This window comes from Pteropus medius, unplaced genomic scaffold, assembly GCF_902729225.1.
Source record: "Pteropus medius unplaced genomic scaffold, Ma_sr-lr_union100, whole genome shotgun sequence".
NCBI lineage: Eukaryota > Metazoa > Chordata > Mammalia > Chiroptera > Pteropodidae > Pteropus > Pteropus medius.
In genome coordinates, this window is record NW_024351543.1 from 11,858,108 (window position 1) to 11,877,764 (window position 19,657).

Sequence of the window (19,657 nt, forward strand, 5' to 3'; positions counted from 1 at the left end):
ATTACTTTGTTGCCTTACTCTCTAAGATCTGAGCATTATCTCTACCCCTTTTAAAGCACACTAACCCCTTCCTTTCTCTTATCAATTTCCCCAGTATTTCTTAAAGCATTTGAGTATGAGTGCCCCAGTTTTGTGCGGAGTTGTATAAGGCATAGAATTGTCAGTGGCTGGTCAAAGCCCACAAAGCCTAGAGGCATAATCCAGGCTGATCAAATTAGAGTATCAGGTTTTTTATTTTTACTTCCTGCTGTCTTTAAAAGTCACCCTATAGGCAGTCTATGAAAAGAAGTTTGCCAAAATAATTCTAACCACAAGAATAAATAAACAAATCACACATGAAACAATTTATGTTGCTTTCTCAGACAAGTTCATAAAATCCATGAAATTCTAGAGTGCTAGGCTTATCAGAACCAGAATGAAGTTATTCCTTCTGGAAGAAAGACCAATAGTGATTAAGAATCTGCAGATATGAGAGGCTTCAGTGGTTAAGCTGTGATTTGATATAAAGCCTCCTAGCTTTATATTATGTTCTTTCTTATAGTCAACAAAAGAATCATAAACTGCATGTTTTAATTTTGTAAGCTGGATTTTTTTTCCTTTGCCTCTCCCCTTTTTTGCCTTGTGCAACTTATTCATGAAACATTTATTTTGGTCATTTCACTTACAAGTTACATACCTGAGTAGAAAAGATAGAATTGAATAGCAGTTATAAAAAAAATCTCCTCCACAGAAACTAACAGTAATGAAAGCTTACATTTAGGAAATTATCTTCTAAAATGTTATTTGGAAGGTGAGGTTCTTTGGAAATAACCGCCAGCAAACCAGTAAAAATGTATTAATGAAACAAATGGAACCAGCAACTTAGCTTAATCAACTCGCCTTTTAAGTAAGAATTAAGAAATATTGGCTTCCGGTCAAGATGGAGGAGTAGGTAAATGCTATGCTTGCCTCCTCTCACAACCACACCAAAATTACAACTAAACTACAGAACAGACAATTGGGAGTCACCTAAAGTCTAGCTGACCAGAAATCCTACAACGAGGGACATACAGAAGAGGCCACCTTGAGACTGGTAGGTGGGGTAGAGTCACGGAATGGGCTGGTCTCACAGCTATGGGCAGCAGTTGAGATTCAGAAAGGATATCTCAGCTGTGGAGAAACCTCTGGAGGAGTGAGGATTCCAGGCATCACACTGGGCTCCCTGGCCCACGGTACCAGTGTAGAAAGAGGAGATGCCACAATTTCTAGCTGTGAAAACCATCAGAGATTGTGGCTGAGTGACACGGGGGGCCGCTGGAGTCGCAGACATTCCTCTTAAGGGGCCTCTGTGTGTGGACTTACTCACTGAGAGACTCTCCCACTCTGAGCTCTGGAGCAGCAGCTTGAAAGGCACCTGGGACATATGGGGAGGAACAAATTTGTCTGGCTTCAAGGTGAAGGCTGGAGGGGCAGCTTTCTTTCAGAAGTACTGGCAGACAGCATTGTTCCTTTGTTGAGCCCTCCCCTGCATGGCATGCAGATTCAAGAGGCCACCATATCTGAGCTCCATCAACCAGGCTAATACAGGAGATTCCTAGAGACCCCGCCCCTCCCAACTTGCCCACCCAACCTGCTTCCAGTGGATTTTTCATACAAACAGCCTGTCTAGGCCTGCTGTACACTTTTCCAAAATCTCTCAAAGGTTCACAAATCCCCAAAAAGCAGTATTTGGCCTCGGCATGCCCTGTACCTCTTGCAGAGCAGCCCCAAGCCTGGCACTAATGGCAGCTGGCCTAAGTTTGCGGCTTGGCCTCTTGAAGCACTTCGAAGCCTAGCTTGGGTGGCAGCCACCTGCAAATTGCTTGTTGGCTGGCTCATGCCAGGTGGCCCTGGGCAGGGCACAGGCTGTGGCTGAACTCGGCCTGTAGTAGGGGTCCTCCCAGGAAACCCCAGCCTGCATACCCAAGGGCCAGCTTCAGTCTGAGCTGGAGCATCACTCAGGGCCACATCCAAGAACAGACCTGAGGAAAACATGCTGACTGAAACTTTAGCTACGTGGGCTATTAAGAACAGGCAACAGGTACAAGTTTCATTTTTAAATAAATGAAGCACCTCTGAGGGCTGACAGATATCTTGTCTCTTATCTATCTGCTCCTAAACAACCTCTCTTCTCAGGTGCCCTCGGGGTCACTGAGGATGATTTCTGGCGTTCTGGCTTGGTTGACTCTTTGGATGATGCTCACTGAAGGATGAGAACACAAAAAGAAGAGCACACAAGAAGAATTGAGCTTGTGTGCTTGAAGGCCCTGATGAGTCATCTGTTAGAGTTTTGTTTCAATAAAGCACTGAACAAGTCGAGCAACCAGCATTGTGTCCTGTGGGGCCCTTGAAAAGACCATGGCATCCCCTGATGGTGGGATAGGGTTGGGCAGGTCAGTGGATCGGGGCTGGAAGACTCCTGAGAAGGCAGCCTCATGCCGTCTTCCCAAGTCTTGCCAAGACTTTGGATTCAGCCTCCCTCTCTCCCTCATAAAAAAAAATTGAGTTGAAATGATGGACGAAGGAGGGTGGTGGTTGAATTTAAAATGTATTGAGGGCATCAAGACAGGTTGTCTAAAAGGCACCTAGATATATTGGTCTGGAACTCAGAAGAGTGATGTCTGTGTTGGATTCAGATATGAAAGTTATCAGCAAGAGGATGAAAAGAAAAAAAAAAAAGAAGAAAGAAAGAAAAAGAAAAGGTAAGATGTCCCAGTGGAAACCCAGAGATATTATGGAGAATGAGGAAGGCTGAGGGTTAAGGATAGAATGCTGGGGAAGACCAACAGTTGAATGATGGGTGGAGGAAGATGCGACAGCCAGTAGGACCAGAGAGGACCTGGTATAGCAGTAGGAAGGGAATCAAACGATTGGAGAGATTTAAGGAGAGGGCAAGGGGTTCTTTCACTTGGTAAGGTGCAAATGTGAGCACTGCTATTTAACTCTCCTGATTCCAAATCTAGATTTAAGGAACTAATCTTATGTAAACATAGAGAACTACCAAAAAAAGAGGTTCACACAATAGGAGCACATGGGAATCCTGCTAGAGTGAGGATGAGATGAGACTGAAGGAAGATCCCAGGGCTGACCTACAGTACTCATCCAGAGATATTACAGAGATTTAAAGGAAATGGATAATTTTTTGGCAAAACACAAGTTAACGAACATGACTTGAACCAATTTAGAAAACAAAAGTAGAATAAAAAAGTGGAGAAAAAGTTTTCACAACTTATTTTAAAATAGGAGCTAGTTTTAGATATTATTGGCAGTTTTTTTTTTTCCAAACATTCAGAGAGGATATCTGGGTTCATAAACTGTCCCACAGGAAAAAAAAAAAGCAAAACAAAAAAAAAAATCTATGGAATCTTCCCAAATCATTTTTTAAAACTTGGCATCTCCTTAAAAATAAAATCTAACTAAGGACACAAAGTTACAGTTATAGAACAATCTGCCTTATGTATATAGATGTAAAAATAATAAAGTATTGGCAATCAAAACCAAGCAGTTTATTAAAAGAAAACCCCCATGGCCAAGTAAGATTTTTTTCCAGGAATGTAAGGAGAGTTTAATATTAGGCTATCTATTAATATAAACCATCACATAAAGAGGCTAAAGACCAAAAAAAAAAAAAAATCACATGATTACCTTGATACTTGCCAAAAAATCATTTGAAACAGTTCCACATCCATTCCTGATGGAAATTCTTAGTAAGCTAAGAACATTACCCGTCTTTCACACAAGAAAAACTCTGTCTCAGTTTAATTGCAATATGAGTGGGAAGTCTGGATTTTCTGTAGAAAGGGATCTTAAGGAATGGGTTAGTCAGAAATGGATTTGTCTTGAAGTTAAATTTGCAAAGCACCACCTTATGTTTCTCAGGCCGAATGTGTAAATTTGCAGTGGATTTGAGTGGCTTGAGATACAAGAGAGCTGAGGCCATCGCCCAGCTCCAACACTGTAGAATATACACTTATAGACAGTGAACACGTAACAAAATATCAGTGATTTTTAAAGTGAGTCAGGTACCAGCTCAGTACCTCCACTAATATTTACCATATTTTGGGAGTTCTAAAACAATAAACACCTGTTCCTACCTATCCTACTTCCTCCCCCACCCAAAAGAGAGAATTAGAGGCAAATTATTATTGTAGATATTATGATAATATAATAGTAATAGCTAACATTTACTTACTATGTTCCAGGCACTGTGTTAAGCACTTAGCATACACTGATTAATTTAACTCTCATGATGCTGCTGCTGAGGGCATAATTACGCTCACTTTAAGAAAGAACAGTGACACTCAAGAAAGGAAAAGACAAGGAAGCTTGTTAAGTGGCATCCCAAAGTGGCACAGTGGGATTTGAACACAGCTGTATCTGACTCCAGAGCCTGAGCTCTGAACCAGTAAGCAACACTGTATTTCTTTAGTAATAAATAATAAATGGAATCTAAATGATCTCAGATTACAAAATTAATATAAAATAAATTTCTTATAAGTCAGCTATCACCAGTTAGAAAATGTAAAATATATAATTTTTTATAGTAACCCAGAATACATAATACCTAGGAAAGAGCTAACAGAGAATTGGGCAGGAAATATCTGAAGAAAATTGCCAAGCATTTATGAGTGGCATAAAAGATATTTCATTTACTAACTAAAGATATGTACTATGTTCTTGGGTGAGAAATCTCATTATTTGTAAAGATTTCACTGAAATGATCTTAAAAGTTTCATGCAATTGCTTTTGAAATGACATTTTTATAACTTGGTAGGAAAACAAAAAAAAGATGAGTATAGCTAAATAAATAAACAAATACATACATACATACACACATACACACATACATACATACATACATACATAAATAAATAATGAAACTCCTAGGAGGATACTTGTATTATCAATTATCAGTCTATTATAAAACTATAATAATTAAAACATTATGATAGTAATGTCAAAGTATAGTATAGTAATAAAACATAGCAAAATTCATTAGAATACACCAGATGACTCTAAAAGAGAACCTAGTACATATTACCATTTATTACATAATAAGTGTAATATTTCAGGTTACTGAAAAATAGAATGAATTATTCAGCAAACAATTTTAGAAATACTTATTAATCATTTGGAAAAATTAGATTTCTTTCGTACCACATATCGACATAAATTCTATCTGGATTAAAGTGCTAAAAGTAAAAAATATATTTTAAGGATCTAGAAAAACATAAAGATTAATATTTAATCTGTTCCTAGCATGGTGAAAACCTTTCTAAATATAAATGGAAAAAAGATACCATAGCTGAATAGATTTGCGATACTTAACAACATAAAAAAAAAATCTATGTTGAAAATGTAATAAAATCAAAAACAAATTTCAATTTGGGAAAATGTTAGCAATATATATAGGAAAGATCAAGGTTTTAATATTTATAAAGAATTCTAAAAATCAATAGGAAATGAATGAGTGCTCTATTAAAATGTACAAAGACACGAATAGATAATTCACAAAAGAAAAAAGATGATTTTTAAAATGTAAAAAATAATCCTCTAGTGAATAAATATAATGAAAACAATAAGAAAACTTAACACATATTTCTTGTTTAAATATGCTGATTTAAAAGGCTATGATAATACAACTCAGCAAGAAGAAAAACAACACAATTAGAAAAAACAGGCAAAGGCTCGAATGGACATTTCTCCTGAGAAGATATACGAATGACCAATAAGCAGATGAAAGGATGTTCAACATTACTAATCATTAGAGAAATGCAAATAAAATCAAGAGATACCATTTCACACCCAATAGGATCTAAAAAACAAAAAATAATAAGTGTTGGTGAGGATGTGGAGGAATTAGAACATTTGTACATTGCTGGTGGGAATCTAAAATAGTATAGTCATTGTGGAAAACAATATGACGATTCCTCAAAAAATTAAACATAGAATTACCATATAATCCAGCAATTCCGCTTCTGGCTATATAGCCTGCCAAAATGGAAGTAGAGACTTGAACAGATATTTGTATGCCCAAGTTCATAGCAACGTTATTCACAATAGCTAAAAGGTGGAAGCAAGCCAAGTGTCTGCTGAAGGATGAATAGATAAACAAAAGGTATTATATGCATACAATGGACTATTATTTAGCTTTGAAAAGGAAGGAACTTCTGACATGTACTACAACATGGGTGGACCTTGAAGATTTATATTAAGTGAAATAAGCCAGTTGCAAAGGGACAAATATTGTATGAGTTCTCTTAGATGAGGTATCTGGAGTAGTCAAATCCATAGAGACAGAAAATAGGATGGTGATTATGGAACAGGATGGAAAGAATATTTAATGGGTACAGAGTTTCATTCTGGAAAGAAGTTCTGGAGATGGCTAGTGGTGTTCCTTGCACAGCAATGTGAATGTATTTAATGCCACAGGATTGTACATTTAAAAGTGGTTAAAATGTTTTAGATAGAAATGTCTACTTTTTTAGCAATTCCATGAATTGAATTATAGAGCAGAGAGACAATAAAAAAATGATTAAAATGGCACATTTTATGTATATTGTACCACAAATGAAAATAAACATAGGGAGATTGGATTTTGATGCTTACATGGAGTGGAGATCTGAAAAAGAAAGAAAGAATAAACTAGAAACGAATTTCTCACCAACTCAGGTTGATGATAAAGAAATCTTAACATAGATACAGGTAGATAGAGAAATAGAGAAATTAAGTAAGTAAGTAAGTAAGTAAATAGATAAATAGATACACAAATAAATATTTCCTTTGGAATTTATAATCACAGACCTGACTTCTCAAATTTTGGTCTATGTAGCCCCCTAATGCAAAAGTAACATAAAATTAGGTTATCAGCTACTGATGTCCACAGATACGTGGCAGAAGCAAACACTCTGGAGTGGGACATACTATTGGAAGAATTTATACTATAAATATGTCCATTCTCTCCCAATGGATTTATAGATTTACTGCAACCCCAATCAAAATCTTAGCAGGTGTTTATGTGGAAATTGATTAGCTAATTCTAAAATAACCAAAACAGTTTTAAAAAAGCAAAGCAAAACTAGAAGTCTTACTCTGCCAGATAGCTAAACTTTTTAATAAAGCCTTTACATTTAAGACAGTGCTGTATTGGTTCTGGATAGACACATAGACCAGTGGGGCAGAATAGAATTCTCAATATAAATCAGATATATAGTCACCTGATTTATGGCAAAGTTGGTGGTGCAATGCAGTAATGAATCTTGACCCCTACTTAACACTATATCAAAAACCCAATTCCAAATGGATTATAGACCTATGTGTGGAAGGTAAAACAATAAGATTTCTAAGAAATAATAACTTCATGCCTTTGGGAGTAGGCAAAGATTTCAGAAGCAGAATACAAAAGCACTAACAACCATAAGGTGGAAAATTATTAAGGTGATGACATTAAATTAAGAATTTCTGTTAAGAAAAAAAGAGGTAAACCACAGAGTAGGAGAAGATATTTGCAATACACTTGTCTTTGAAAGCAGTTGTAGCCAGGCTATGTAAAAAAAAATCCTACAAATTAAAAAAGAAAAGATAGCCTAACAGAAAAATAGACAAAAGGCTTCACAAAAGAGGATATTGAAGTGACAATAAGCATAAAAACTGCTAACCTCATTAGTAATTGAGGAAATATAACTATAGCGTGATACCATTCATCACCTATAAGAATGGCTAAAATAAGAAAGACAGACAATTGGGAGGATGAGAAGCAGATCGAACTCTTATACATTGCTGGTGGGAGTATGAATTGGTACAGCTACTTCAGAAAGTTGACAGTATCTACTAAAGCCGAACATATGTATATCCTGTAACCCAGCAATGTTGCCCCAAGGTATAAACCCCATATAAGTGCTTCATATGTGCCACAAAGGACATGTACAAGAATGTTCAGAGCATTACTACTTATAGTAGCCAAAACCAAGAAACGATCCAAATATCTACCATCAGTAGAGTAAATAAATTGTGGTCTATTCATATACTGGATTGCTATATAGCAATAAAAAATGAAAAATGCAGTGGCATAGATGAATCTCACAACATAATGCTAAGTGAAAGAAGCCAGGCATAAAAGGGTACATACACACTGTATGGTTCCATTTCTAAAAAATTCAAAAGTAGACAAAATTGATCTATGTCGTTAGAATTCAGGATATCATTACCTTTGGAAAGTAGTAACAGAAGGGAGTATAAGGGAGATTTTGAGGTGTTGGTAACATTTTATTTCTTGATCTATGTGGCGGTTATCTATAGATCAAGTGTTTATTTTTTGAAAGTTTATTAAGCTCTAATCTATAATGTGTGTACTTTTGGCATGATATCATACTTCAATAAAAGATTTACTAAGAAAAAAAAGCTATGATATAACCTTTTTTGAGGGCACTGTGTCAATGAGAATAAAAGACTTTAGGAGGTGTTTACATCCAGACCTAGTGATTCTACTTTCCATGAAAGTAAGCAGAAATATATAAAAATATTTATGAGTCAGAACGTACATTTTAATATTTTCATTTACTGAAAGCTGGAAAGAACCTAAATATGCAATCAGGAGTGATTGATAAAATAGATGTGGTAAAATAACAAAATAGAATATTGTACCATTTTTAATTTTCATGCTATTATCTAAGACTATGGGAACCTGTTTATGTATAACATTAGGTGGGAAAAAAAGCACTCCGTGCATTTTTTTATACACTATTCCAATTCTGTTACCAATGTGCATGTAAAAGTGAAAATGTATACAGAAGAAATACAGCAAAATTTAATCATCCTTATGTCTGGCATTAGTGTGATAAACGATTTTTTCTTTTATGTTTTAATGTGCTTTCTGGTTTTCTACATTGAGTACCTTTTACTTTTATAATCATGAAAATAACTTAATAAGACTTAGTCAGCCTTGTCAATTCAGCTGCATCTGAGTAATGCTTAAAATTCCTTGGCAACGTAGAAGATAACAGCAGGTCACCTTTGTCAGAGCCATTTTTTGGATTGAAGTATAAATGGGAAATGAAGAAAAAAAAAGAAAGTAAATACAAATGATGCCTTCATACTAGGTTGGAAGGGAAAGGATCTTGCTTTCTTTGACATCCTACAATCTTTATAGTCTAGACCAGTGTTTCTCAAACTTGGCTGTTCAATAAAATCACTAAGAAAGCATTGAAAAAAATATTGATGCCTGGGAACTTCACTCACTGATTTCAATTTAGCAGATCGAACCTATGGCCTAGACTTCCCAAGCGATGAGAATGCAATGCCAAGGTTACATTTTCTTTCATTTCCTCCCTTGAATAGAAGTTAAATTCCTTATCGATAGCAATAGCTTCATATATGTGTATGAAATGCACTGGGCACAAAATAGGCCCTCAACAAATAGCTACTGATTGATGTCACGGAAACTCTTCTGGGAGATGCAGGGCATGTCCTTATGGCTAGGGATTTCTTCTCCCTGGCTTGGATGGTCCAGGTTCAGAGAGGACCATCCAAGATTGAAGGGGCACATTGGTCCATGGTTCCAACAGGGCACTGAGTGGCTTATATTACCTTTCAAAATTGAAGTAATATATTGGTGAGTCTATGGCTTATCTTTCTTAGGGATGCAAAATGACTAAGATAAAATCTCACTGCAATCAATAGCCTAACTAAAAATCCACAGGGAAGAAAACTTACTTATACTATTGGAATGCCAGTTCTGAATACTGAAATTCTTCCAGTGATGATATTTGGGGTTGGCTAGTGACAGAAGTCATCTAATTTGAAGGAGGAAGAGAAAGTAATGTTTTATGCTCGAAAAGGCTTACAACATATTGAGTGTTTTACATATTCTCAGGCCTTACACAAAATCACCAATTGGGTATTAGCATCTCCAATCTAGAGATTGGGAAGCTGAGGCTCAGAGAGGTTAGGCAACTTGCCCATGGTCACGAAGGTGGCAACCGATGAGAAGAGATGTGAACTCTTGTCTATTTGACCTTAAAACCCATAATCCCTTTACATTATCAAAATGTGACCTTGGGTCATTTAAGTGATGGCAAAGGGCATCTAAACCAAATCTTTCTATTAGGCTCTAATAAGATTTCTATGCTGTCAATAAGTCAGTAGGAGAAAAGACATTCATTGAAATAAGAGATGCTGAAATGTGAATTTTTTTGTTAGTATTCAGTGGTATCTGTCAGGCACTTAGAAAATGAAATAGTTCGTGGTCTTTCTGGAATAGTTAGTGGAAAGATGGGGTGAGGTTCATCAGTGGCTTTCAAACTCTTTCAACTCAACTAATTTTATGAAAAAGAAAACCACATAAATTACATTACCCCTTGTGCTTACAGAAATTCGCTCTGAGGAAATTGTACTAAGGTATCCAAAGTTCAAGACAGGGTTCTTTGGAGTATTGCCAGTAACTATCTGTGTGATCTTAGGTAAGTCACTGCCTCTCTCTGGGCCTGAATTGACTCAAGAGAGAGAGAAAAAAAAAGAGATGGGGTATTTAAATTAACTTTAAAGGCTACAGACACTTTATTGATCTGATAAAAGCTAACGACCCTTTCCCTGGATGATGCACATAATGCATGTACATGCACAATTTTCCATGTCCTGGTTGTTCAGACCTTCGAAGGACCTTTTGTGGACCTCCAAAGAATACATTGACCTTTGATTTAAAGACCTGGAATATGTGATAATGGGATTGTAGTCATGTTTACAGAAAGAATCCTTATCTTTTAGAGATAAAACCTGAAATAGTTATGGATGGAATTTGCATTAAAATGATCCAATATGTGTGGGGAAGGGTGGGTGGTGGCGGGGTAATAAATAAAAGAAAATGGCCCATGAATTGACAATTGGTGAAACCAGGTGATGAGGTACATGATGGTTTTTCCTACTCTTTTCTCTATTTTTGTGTATGTTGAAATTTTCCATCATAAAATAAATTCTCAAAATAAAAATTATACGTAATTTAAGAAAAGACTTGGAATAATTGATACCTAGTGTCCCCCATTCTAATAGTCTATGATTTTGCATTACAAATACTCTGCAAAGAAAATGGACCTCTGGAAATATTTCATGTACTCAGGTCATTGACTCATCATCATTCTTCTTCTAACGGACCCTCTGGACTAAAGGGTTTGTTGCGGTCCCATTTTTCCAGATGATTTTGTGATATTCCATTTAAATACTTCCATAAATATACTTTTGGGGAGAGGGTAGCAAAATCAAATGCAAAGAAGCTGAACAAGAATTGTGTTTAAATCATTTTGCATGATAATGTGGCTCAATTTATTTTCAAATATTTCTTAAGATGGGAAGACCAAAAAAACAGTTGCAAATGACTTTAGTGGCATGAAAAATACTTAGTTAAGACGTTAGGTGAAATGAGAGGTTTAAAAGAGTGCACAAGTCTGAGAGACAGTTGCATTGTGGTTGAGAACTAGTATTCCACAGCCATGCTGCCTGGGTCCCTGTCCTCGTTATCGCTCAACTATGTGCTCCTGGGTAGGTAACCTAACCTGTCTGAACCTCTGTTTCTTTATCCATAAAATGGACATAATAGTGCAATCTCCCTCATAGGGTTATTGCGAAGCGTCCAGTTGTGCTTGACATATGACAAGATGTTCCCCATCGTTCTCTCAACTGTGTAAATATAAAAATAGATGAAAAAAAAAAACAACCCTAAAGATATAGGTCAAAATATTATCAGTTGTTGCCTCTTCATTGTGATCAATGGGTGACGTTTTTTCTTTATTTTTGTCCAGACTTTTCAAAATTCTACAAAAAGAAGTTTTTACTCTTATAATCAGAGAAAAATTTTTTTTTAAAAAGGACTTTTTAAAGTCTTGAAAAATTTTGATGCCCTGAGGGGCCTGAACCATGCTTGTCCCATACAGTATTTTGACAAACAAACCGCTTAAGAAGAGAGTAAGATGGAAAGATTGCTAACATGATGCTCACATTTTCTTCACCAGGCTCTCATCTACAGGGAGATTCTTATCAATGCCAACGAGCCTTCGAATGTGGCATTCCTGGTGGAGAATGAACACAGCCTTCCTCTGCTTCTGCTCCGTGCCATCCTGCCTCCTCACCACACATTCTTCCACACCAGCAGGTTAGCCTTTCGGAGGGGTGTGGAGAATATCACAAATGCCATGCCAAGAAAAATTCATTCAGGCACACTATTTTGTATTTAGTTTCCAGGGGTTTATGCCCAACCCCCCCGCCCCCCACCCAGCCCATCTCACTGATTAAGAACACCTAAGCCGTGGCAACATATTTAGGAATGTATAAACACACTTCAAGCATGTAGATCCCTTTGAGAAAAATCGACATGTACAAATTCGAAACCATAAGTCAGATAAATGAGTGGAGAGTTACAGGTATTAAATATATAATTTAGGCCTTACCAAAGAATTTACATTGGGATATCTAAAAATAGCAAACACACGGTGTGTTTGCCCCATGCTGCTGTATTACCCAAATACAAAGCCCTTTCCAGAACACACCTATGCAGAGCAACAGGCCCAATTCAAACAGGCCAGTTTCACTCCTGAGTTTAGCTACATTCATTTATAGTGTTCTAGACCACCTTTGAAACAGCCACTAGCCTATGTCGCTTAGGTGACTGACTGATGGCCAAGAATGGACAAAGATGAGACTCCTAGAAACTTCTGGTCAGAGAAGAAGTGGTACACGTGTGTGGGTTGTGCAGCTGCTTTGGAGTGGATCATTTGCGATGAGATGGATCCCATCTCCTTTTCTCGGGTAGAAAAAGGATGAACATTCATTGATTCCTTATCCTATACAGGGGTAGACTTTAGGTCATCTCACATGTTCTGTAGAATGACTCTGGAAAGTGAGGATTTTGCCCATATTTCCAATCGAGTTTTAGAAAAGTTGACATGCATGACCCAGGTCAGCCATTTATCAGAAAAATATTAAATTAAAATAAGAATAACGCAAAGCTCTCTGTCTTGATATCATCTTGCGTGGTTAACTTCCGGAGACTGGAATATGTACACTGCTCAGCCGTCACTTAAACTGACAGACATTTAGCTGTGATTTTGATCCTGCTGATGTGTCAGTGGCTTCCATGGGAGTGTGGGAAGGGAGGCAGAGAGAGGACTTTTCCTTGCCCCATCTGACCTGCTCCCCAAGCCAACACTGCTCCTTTCCTTCACTCCTACACAGGACTGCTCCCCGCCTCCCCACCGCCCCCATTCCAAAGGTGCTTGGGCAACTCGTAAAGAGATCAGCATAAAGAGCCAGGAACCCTGCACTTAGAAAAAATAAAAACCTGTGTAACTACAGACTCCATGTTTCGGTCTTCGCTCCAGGCTGAGATGCGATTTGGCATCTCACTGCTAGCAGCGGCATTTTACTTGATCCTCTTCCAAGATTTCCACACATGTACCTGGCACTCACGAGAGTTTCAGAGGAAGCATAACAGTTGACAGGAGAAGTGCTGCGGGCTTGGTTGTGTGTATGTGTGTCAGTGTAACTCTCATATAAGCAAATGAAAGTTCTTCGAGTATTAACTTCCAGCAGAAGAGCATCAACTTTGCCGCGAACGTGGCATTTCCCCTCACCTAGTTTCCCTAAAATGAGCAGTTTTTGAAGTTAGCGGCAAGCCCTGTTAAGTAAAAGGTCTCTGAGACCCTTGGGATACAGACAACCTTTGCTGGCCTGCAACTGCCCTAGCTTTTCTGGAGGAGTCGCCCTGGGCTACTTACTAGTAGTTCTTCAGCCTTCAGAAGCCGCCTAATACCCATATGCGTTTGGGCACAAACAGGCAGAGAACAACCAAGCCACCACCACCCAAGAAAGCGATCTCTGAACACAGAGTCAATATGAATTGAATGTGCTCGCGGGGTAGAAGCCCAGCGATGCCTCGGGTCTGTGAGGGCGAGGAGGCTGGGTCCACAGGAACGTGGTCCAGCATCGCTAGCAGCTAGTCCTGCCGAACACTCAGGTCTCAAGGGAGGAATAGTCCTTGAACAGTGGGAGAACTAGGGACACTTCTCAGCCTCCGGCGCCAGGGCCAGTTGGAAGGAAACAAAGGTGGACAGAGAGAGGGAGAGAAGGAGAGTGAGTTTGTGTTCTCCTGGGGCAAGTGCGCGCGGTACCTTGGATTCCTGGCTGCTGGTGGATGCAGGCGAGGGCGGCTGCTCGGCGCTCGCCGCCTCCTTGGGCAGCCCATCCACGCGGTCCTCGCGGGCGCCGCTCGGAGGGATCATCGTGGCGGCGCGGGAACGGTGTTGGGCTCCCGGAGGAACAGCGAGGCTCGCCTTCCTCCTGCGCGCCCTCCGCGTGGCGCGCTGGGTCGCTCAGCTCCAGGTCCCGGGGATTCCCATCCTCGCCCAGGCGCTAACGCGCCCTCGGCCGGCCTCGCCCCGACCCCGGCCCTGCCCACCTCCCCAGCAGTCCCGCGGGCAAGGGAGAGTGCGCCCAGCGTCGCCGCGCCCGCCGGCACCTCGCTGGCGACCGCACAGTCGTGACTGCCACTAGGCAGCGGGCGAGCGCGCTCGGGCTGGGGCTCGCTCGCCCCGGAAAAGCGGGAGGAGGGAGGTGGCTCCGGGGCGGGGCTGCGCGGCCAACGCCGAGGTAGCGAGGGCAGGCAGGGGACGCGCGGGCGAGAGCCTCCGGGCGCGCACCGCCCGGAGTCGAGGGTGGTTCTTTAGCAGGGAGAGTGAAAATTCAGACCAAAGCCCGAATGAACAGAATACCCGTGAAATGATTCAGCCAGAAGGAACCACCTGCAACAACTCCCTTTTTCCTCACTCTGAGAAACAGCGACTCTAAGGGAGACTGTGACTTAGCTAAGTTATTTATAGGGTTTAGTGACGGAGATCAGGCACCGAAGCTGGGGTTCCCCGGCTTGAGGACACTCCCCCACTCAGCTTTCCCCCATTCAGCTTTGGACTAAAGTAGAGAGAGAATGCAATGGGTTTGTGTCCTCATTTTGTTGTGCAATTATGTACTGAGCCCTTTGCATTTTTCATTTTATTTAACCATCAAAGCCACATTCCTATCACTCCCATCTTATAAGTGAGAAAACCGGGGTTTTAGGGAGACTAACTAATTTGCTTTAAGTCACAGAGGTATAAATGATGGCGCTGGGATTGGAACCCATTTTGTCTTCAAAATCCATGTGTTTTGGACTATGGAGTCTCAAATCTAGGACAGGTCTTCATAGCTGTAGAGCAACTGGGGTGTTGCAGTATGGCAAGGAATTTAGGGCTGTTCACAGGGAGGCAAACCATTCTGCCTTAATAAATATGTTGACCCCATTAGAGATGAGCTTTGAACCTGAGATGGCCCCATTGGATAAAGGGGCAGAAGGATCCAGTATTTTTTGAAGACCTAACTATGTAGAAAAAGGAAAATACATCTGGATGTTTAAAAGACTCCCCCCACTCCCAAATCAATACAAAACTGCCTCCTTAACTTTCTTGCAGAAAATTGCAAACCTAAGTCTAGATTTTCTTATTGCTGTAACTGTTTACAAGGCCAGCTTCATGGATATGCAACCTGTGCAAATCACGCAGGGTCTTGCACTTGGTTTAATGCTCTTCTGTTGCTGTCTTGAAATTTTTAATAATTTTTAAAGAAGTGGCCATGCATTTTCATTTTGCTCTGGACCCTGTGAATTATGTATCTGGTCCTGCATGTTTGCCTTAGCTCATGCTCTTTGGAAAGAATCTACTACTCTTTCCATCCCGGACATCAATTGAAAAAACTCCTATTCTAAGCGACAGCCTCTTACTCAGCATTTGGCTCTCAGAGTGCTTTAAATACCACAGGGACATGTAGCCTATCATTTGACCAGGCCAGAATGGTTAACCCTATGGCCACAGCTTTTTCCTCCTCAAAACACAATTCCTGCTTGTTCGACAGAGACAAAATTCTAACAGCCGAATTCGTAACAGCAGCAGAGCACACAATGACAGGAGCAACAGTATCAACATATCTTTATCAAGCATCTATTTTGTACTAGAGAATGTGCTAGAAACTAATGGCATAACAGAGAGAAAACATAGATTAAGTCTGTTCTCCTGGGACTTGGAGCCTGATGAGAGATTAAGTAAATAACAAATGTACATGCACACACACACACACATACACATTTTTCATGAACTGTGATAAGGAAAAGTATGGATGTGAGACCTGAACTAGTGTGAGGCCAGGGAAGAGTTTCTGAAAAAGAGAAGCCACCAGCGTCTACTAGCAATTCCAATCTTGGTGAGCAAGCTCATTGTGGTTTACAACAAGAAAATTTTTATCTTTGGATTTTATTTTATTTTTAAGAATTAAAGAGGAGCTATATTACGTCACCCTCAATTTTAGTAAATGCTTAGCTCTAATTAACAATAGTCATTAGCCAACAGCATATATTTAAATGTCGTTCCCTTGAAAAACATTTTAAAGAAGGCTAGTATATTCTTCCTTCTCATTTGGCCCTTATGACAGAAATCCTTAGTCCGATAAATAATATTTACCTTTTCTAGGAAATTGTGGAACTACCTGTAGTTTCCAAAACTGACCAAGACTTTGTTCATGTATTTCTTTCACATAAGTCGTTCTCCATTCTGTTTTCTGTTATCTAGCTAACTTTTCTTATTCTTCAGAACACATCTCCAAACATTTATTATTCTTGAAATCTCCTTCCTTGACCCTTTTAATTTGATTTAAATTCTGAAAACAATGCCATGTCCTCATGGCATCCTCCCCTAAATAATCAATGATGAGGTTGCCTGTCCTCCCACAGAGCTATGAGCTACACCCGCAGGGCAGGGACCATGTCATGTCCATCTTATTTCCTCAGCCCCTGGCGTACTGTTTGTTAACAAGATGGTGCAAGGAGACTGCCCTTGTACCCTCCTGAGCCTTAAAGTGGCCCTGGCATTAGTTATGTCCAGTGCCCTCCATACACTGAATAGAGAAAGACATTGGATGTTTCTTGAAAGCAGTGGGGTTTAAAATTACACAATCTCCTTGATATTAAGGATTTTGACTTTATTGGTTTAATGGAGAATCTTAAACTGAGAGTCATGGCTGTCTGTGAATGTAGGGTTCATCGATTTGCATGGCGGTAAGGTGTCTGCAATAAGAACTTCAGGTTCAAAGCTCATCTCTAAGAACAGGAGTGGAAGTGGACAGGCGGCTGCTTTGCCTGAGTCTGTAGGGAGAGGGATGCTGGCAGACATGAGTGGCACTGTATTTGTGTAGGAGACCCGGAGGCTTGAGTCACACTCACTGCTGCTTTGAGACTAGATGGCCATGCTGATTCCAAGTCCTGGACCGAAGAGTGTCCTCCCATGTTGTCATGAAAGCTATCCTGACCTGGTACTGAGGGGACATTGATATATTGATAGAGATGCCCAGAGGACAGTGGAGAGGACTGATGGTCTCCAGGTACTGGAGGTCAGTGGATGTAGACCAGCAAAGTGATTCCTAGAGAACACTTGATAACGCACTGACATTGCTGAGCAGAAGTGCACTTTTTAATGGCCCCATGTGAGATACCGCCTCAGAATTACCAGTTATACTAGCAGTGAGATCTCATGGAAAACTGGAGGTCCTACATTAGCAGCTGCAGTGACTTTTTAGCTATGGTTGTCAAGATGACCTCATTTCTACCATAGGCTGGTGAACCTTGGGGAAATTCACATTGCAAATAATTACCCTAAGTCTTGAGTCTATATCAGGATGCTGTGATTTTTGTAGCTTCCTTTCATGGTCCATTTCACTCTGGTTTCTGGTTAAATATCAAGACAACAGAAGTGCACAGTATGCAGAAATCTCTCTTCACAAACTTGAACTAGAAGCTCCCACTCCTGGTTCGTTTACTCATTCATTAAGTTGTAAGGAGGGCAAAGCTTTCCTCCTGATCACATGCAACTGCCTTTTGCAGTAACACTGCTGAGCAGAAAAGTGTATAATGTGTTCAGCCTTCTGTCATTACTCTGCTACAAGTGTGGATAAAAAGACTAGACTTTCATTCTGGAGACTTTGGCTTCTTCGAGAGCCATTTGGTAAAGAGATGCTATCAAGACTACTTAAATAAATCATACTTATAGAAGGTACAAAAAGAAGAACAAGGAAAAGGAAGATGTAAGATAATCAGAATGTCCAGGAAATGGAGAACTGGCAAGGAACAAGGGGAGAGCATCTCAAGGAAGGAATGGTTCTCAATGTCTGATGCATCAGAGTTATCATGGTGACGAGAACTATGAGAAAGGCTTAGGGTTTGGCAATTAGATTGTTGATTATAACAAGAGCTTATACGTATTAGGTTTCGACAATGTTATAAATATTTTCCGTTAAGCGATTTCATTTAATCTCTACAAAACCTTGACAAGGTAGAGAAAATTATCCTAGGTTCTACAGTGAGCATGGAAACAAAAATTTGAACTCAGACATATCCTACTTCTGGGCCAAGTTTTGGTCACTTTGCTCTGGTGCTCCCCAGACAATGGCAGAACCCAGAACTGGTGAAGAGGCCACAGGCTTTAAAAGGGAAGGAATGATGCAAATTGAGAGCCAAGGGCATCATAGAAGGCACAGGGAGAGTCCTCAAAAACTGAAGAGGGGCCCACTCCACTGTTTTACCTTAAAAATAAGTAATAATCAGGTCTACACTTAGAAGGTGATAACCAAAAAGTTGAGACAAACTCAGCAGGAGGCATGGACCGTTACCATTTAGCCTGTAAAGAAGAGCCAGGAATCGCAGCATTGTTGTCACCTTCTGACTACTTTGCCTAACGTACCTGCCTTTGAGCCCTGAAGAACCAAATGCTTTGCCCAAAGTCTTATAGCTAACGATCATCACCACTGTCACCACCAGTGCCGGACTGTTGTTAATGCCGGACTGCAGTCCTCACAGCAGATCATGATTGATCTCTGCTCAGCACCAAAGGTAATAATTTCATTTGAAGACTCATATTATCAGGATGAATGAGATCCAGCTTAAGCATCTTTAATTTAGTTTTCTAAATACCAATCAATAATAATAATAGCAATAACGATAGAAAATCATATTTTAATAGCTCTGACTGCCTGGAATTATCTCCCACTGGAAATTCCTAGAAAAAAGCAGCAAGGCCCAAGCCACATGCAATTGCTTTCTGGTTAAGATTTGGCTCTTTCTTGTAAAGACAGAATTCATGGGCTGCTTCTAATTGGCTATAACCTCTATGAGATGGATTGGGGTGGGGCTTGAATCTTTTATTCTACCTTTACTGTAAAGGCCATGAATCTAAACTCCAAACATCCCAGCTAGTCCACGTAAAAGCGGCAAGATCTTAACTGATTAATTCGATTTCAGTCTTGGTTTCCTCAAACCTAAAATGGGATAATGATCCCTACTTCATAGAGTTTCTATAAGGATTAGAGGATTAAATGCCTGGGTCTGATAGTATTATTATTGTTCTTGTTTTGTTATTATCATTAGTCATAGGTTTTGGTCAAATACATTGAGTTTGAGTTATATTTTCGGTTCATCACAGCCAAATGCATATACAATATCAAAAGTGGATCTCTTCTACATTTCTAAAATTGTTAATAGCTCAACTGGAGAGTTTAGAAACAGCAGAAATCTAATTTCTTATAG

The 19,657-nt window shown here is 39.6% G+C and overlaps 1 protein-coding gene across 9 annotated transcripts in view; it reads right to left on the reverse strand.

Annotated features, from left to right (window-relative positions):
* The window catches only part of STAC (SH3 and cysteine rich domain), a 122,066-nt gene extending 107,269 nt beyond the window's left edge, over positions 1-14,797 (reverse strand). For 4 of the 9 annotated variants that reach the window (XM_039843380.1, XM_039843384.1, XM_039843382.1 and 1 more), the window contains exon 1: positions 14,172-14,795. In XM_039843380.1, the coding sequence (XP_039699314.1) occupies positions 14,172-14,282 (111 nt within the window). In that variant the 5' untranslated portion in view covers positions 14,283-14,795. Of the gene's footprint in view, positions 1-14,171 lie in introns of all 9 variants that reach the window. The other 5 variants (XM_039843383.1, XM_039843379.1, XM_039843388.1 and 2 more) reach the window with 3 other exon arrangements.
* Between the last annotated feature and the right edge of the window lie 4,860 nt (positions 14,798-19,657).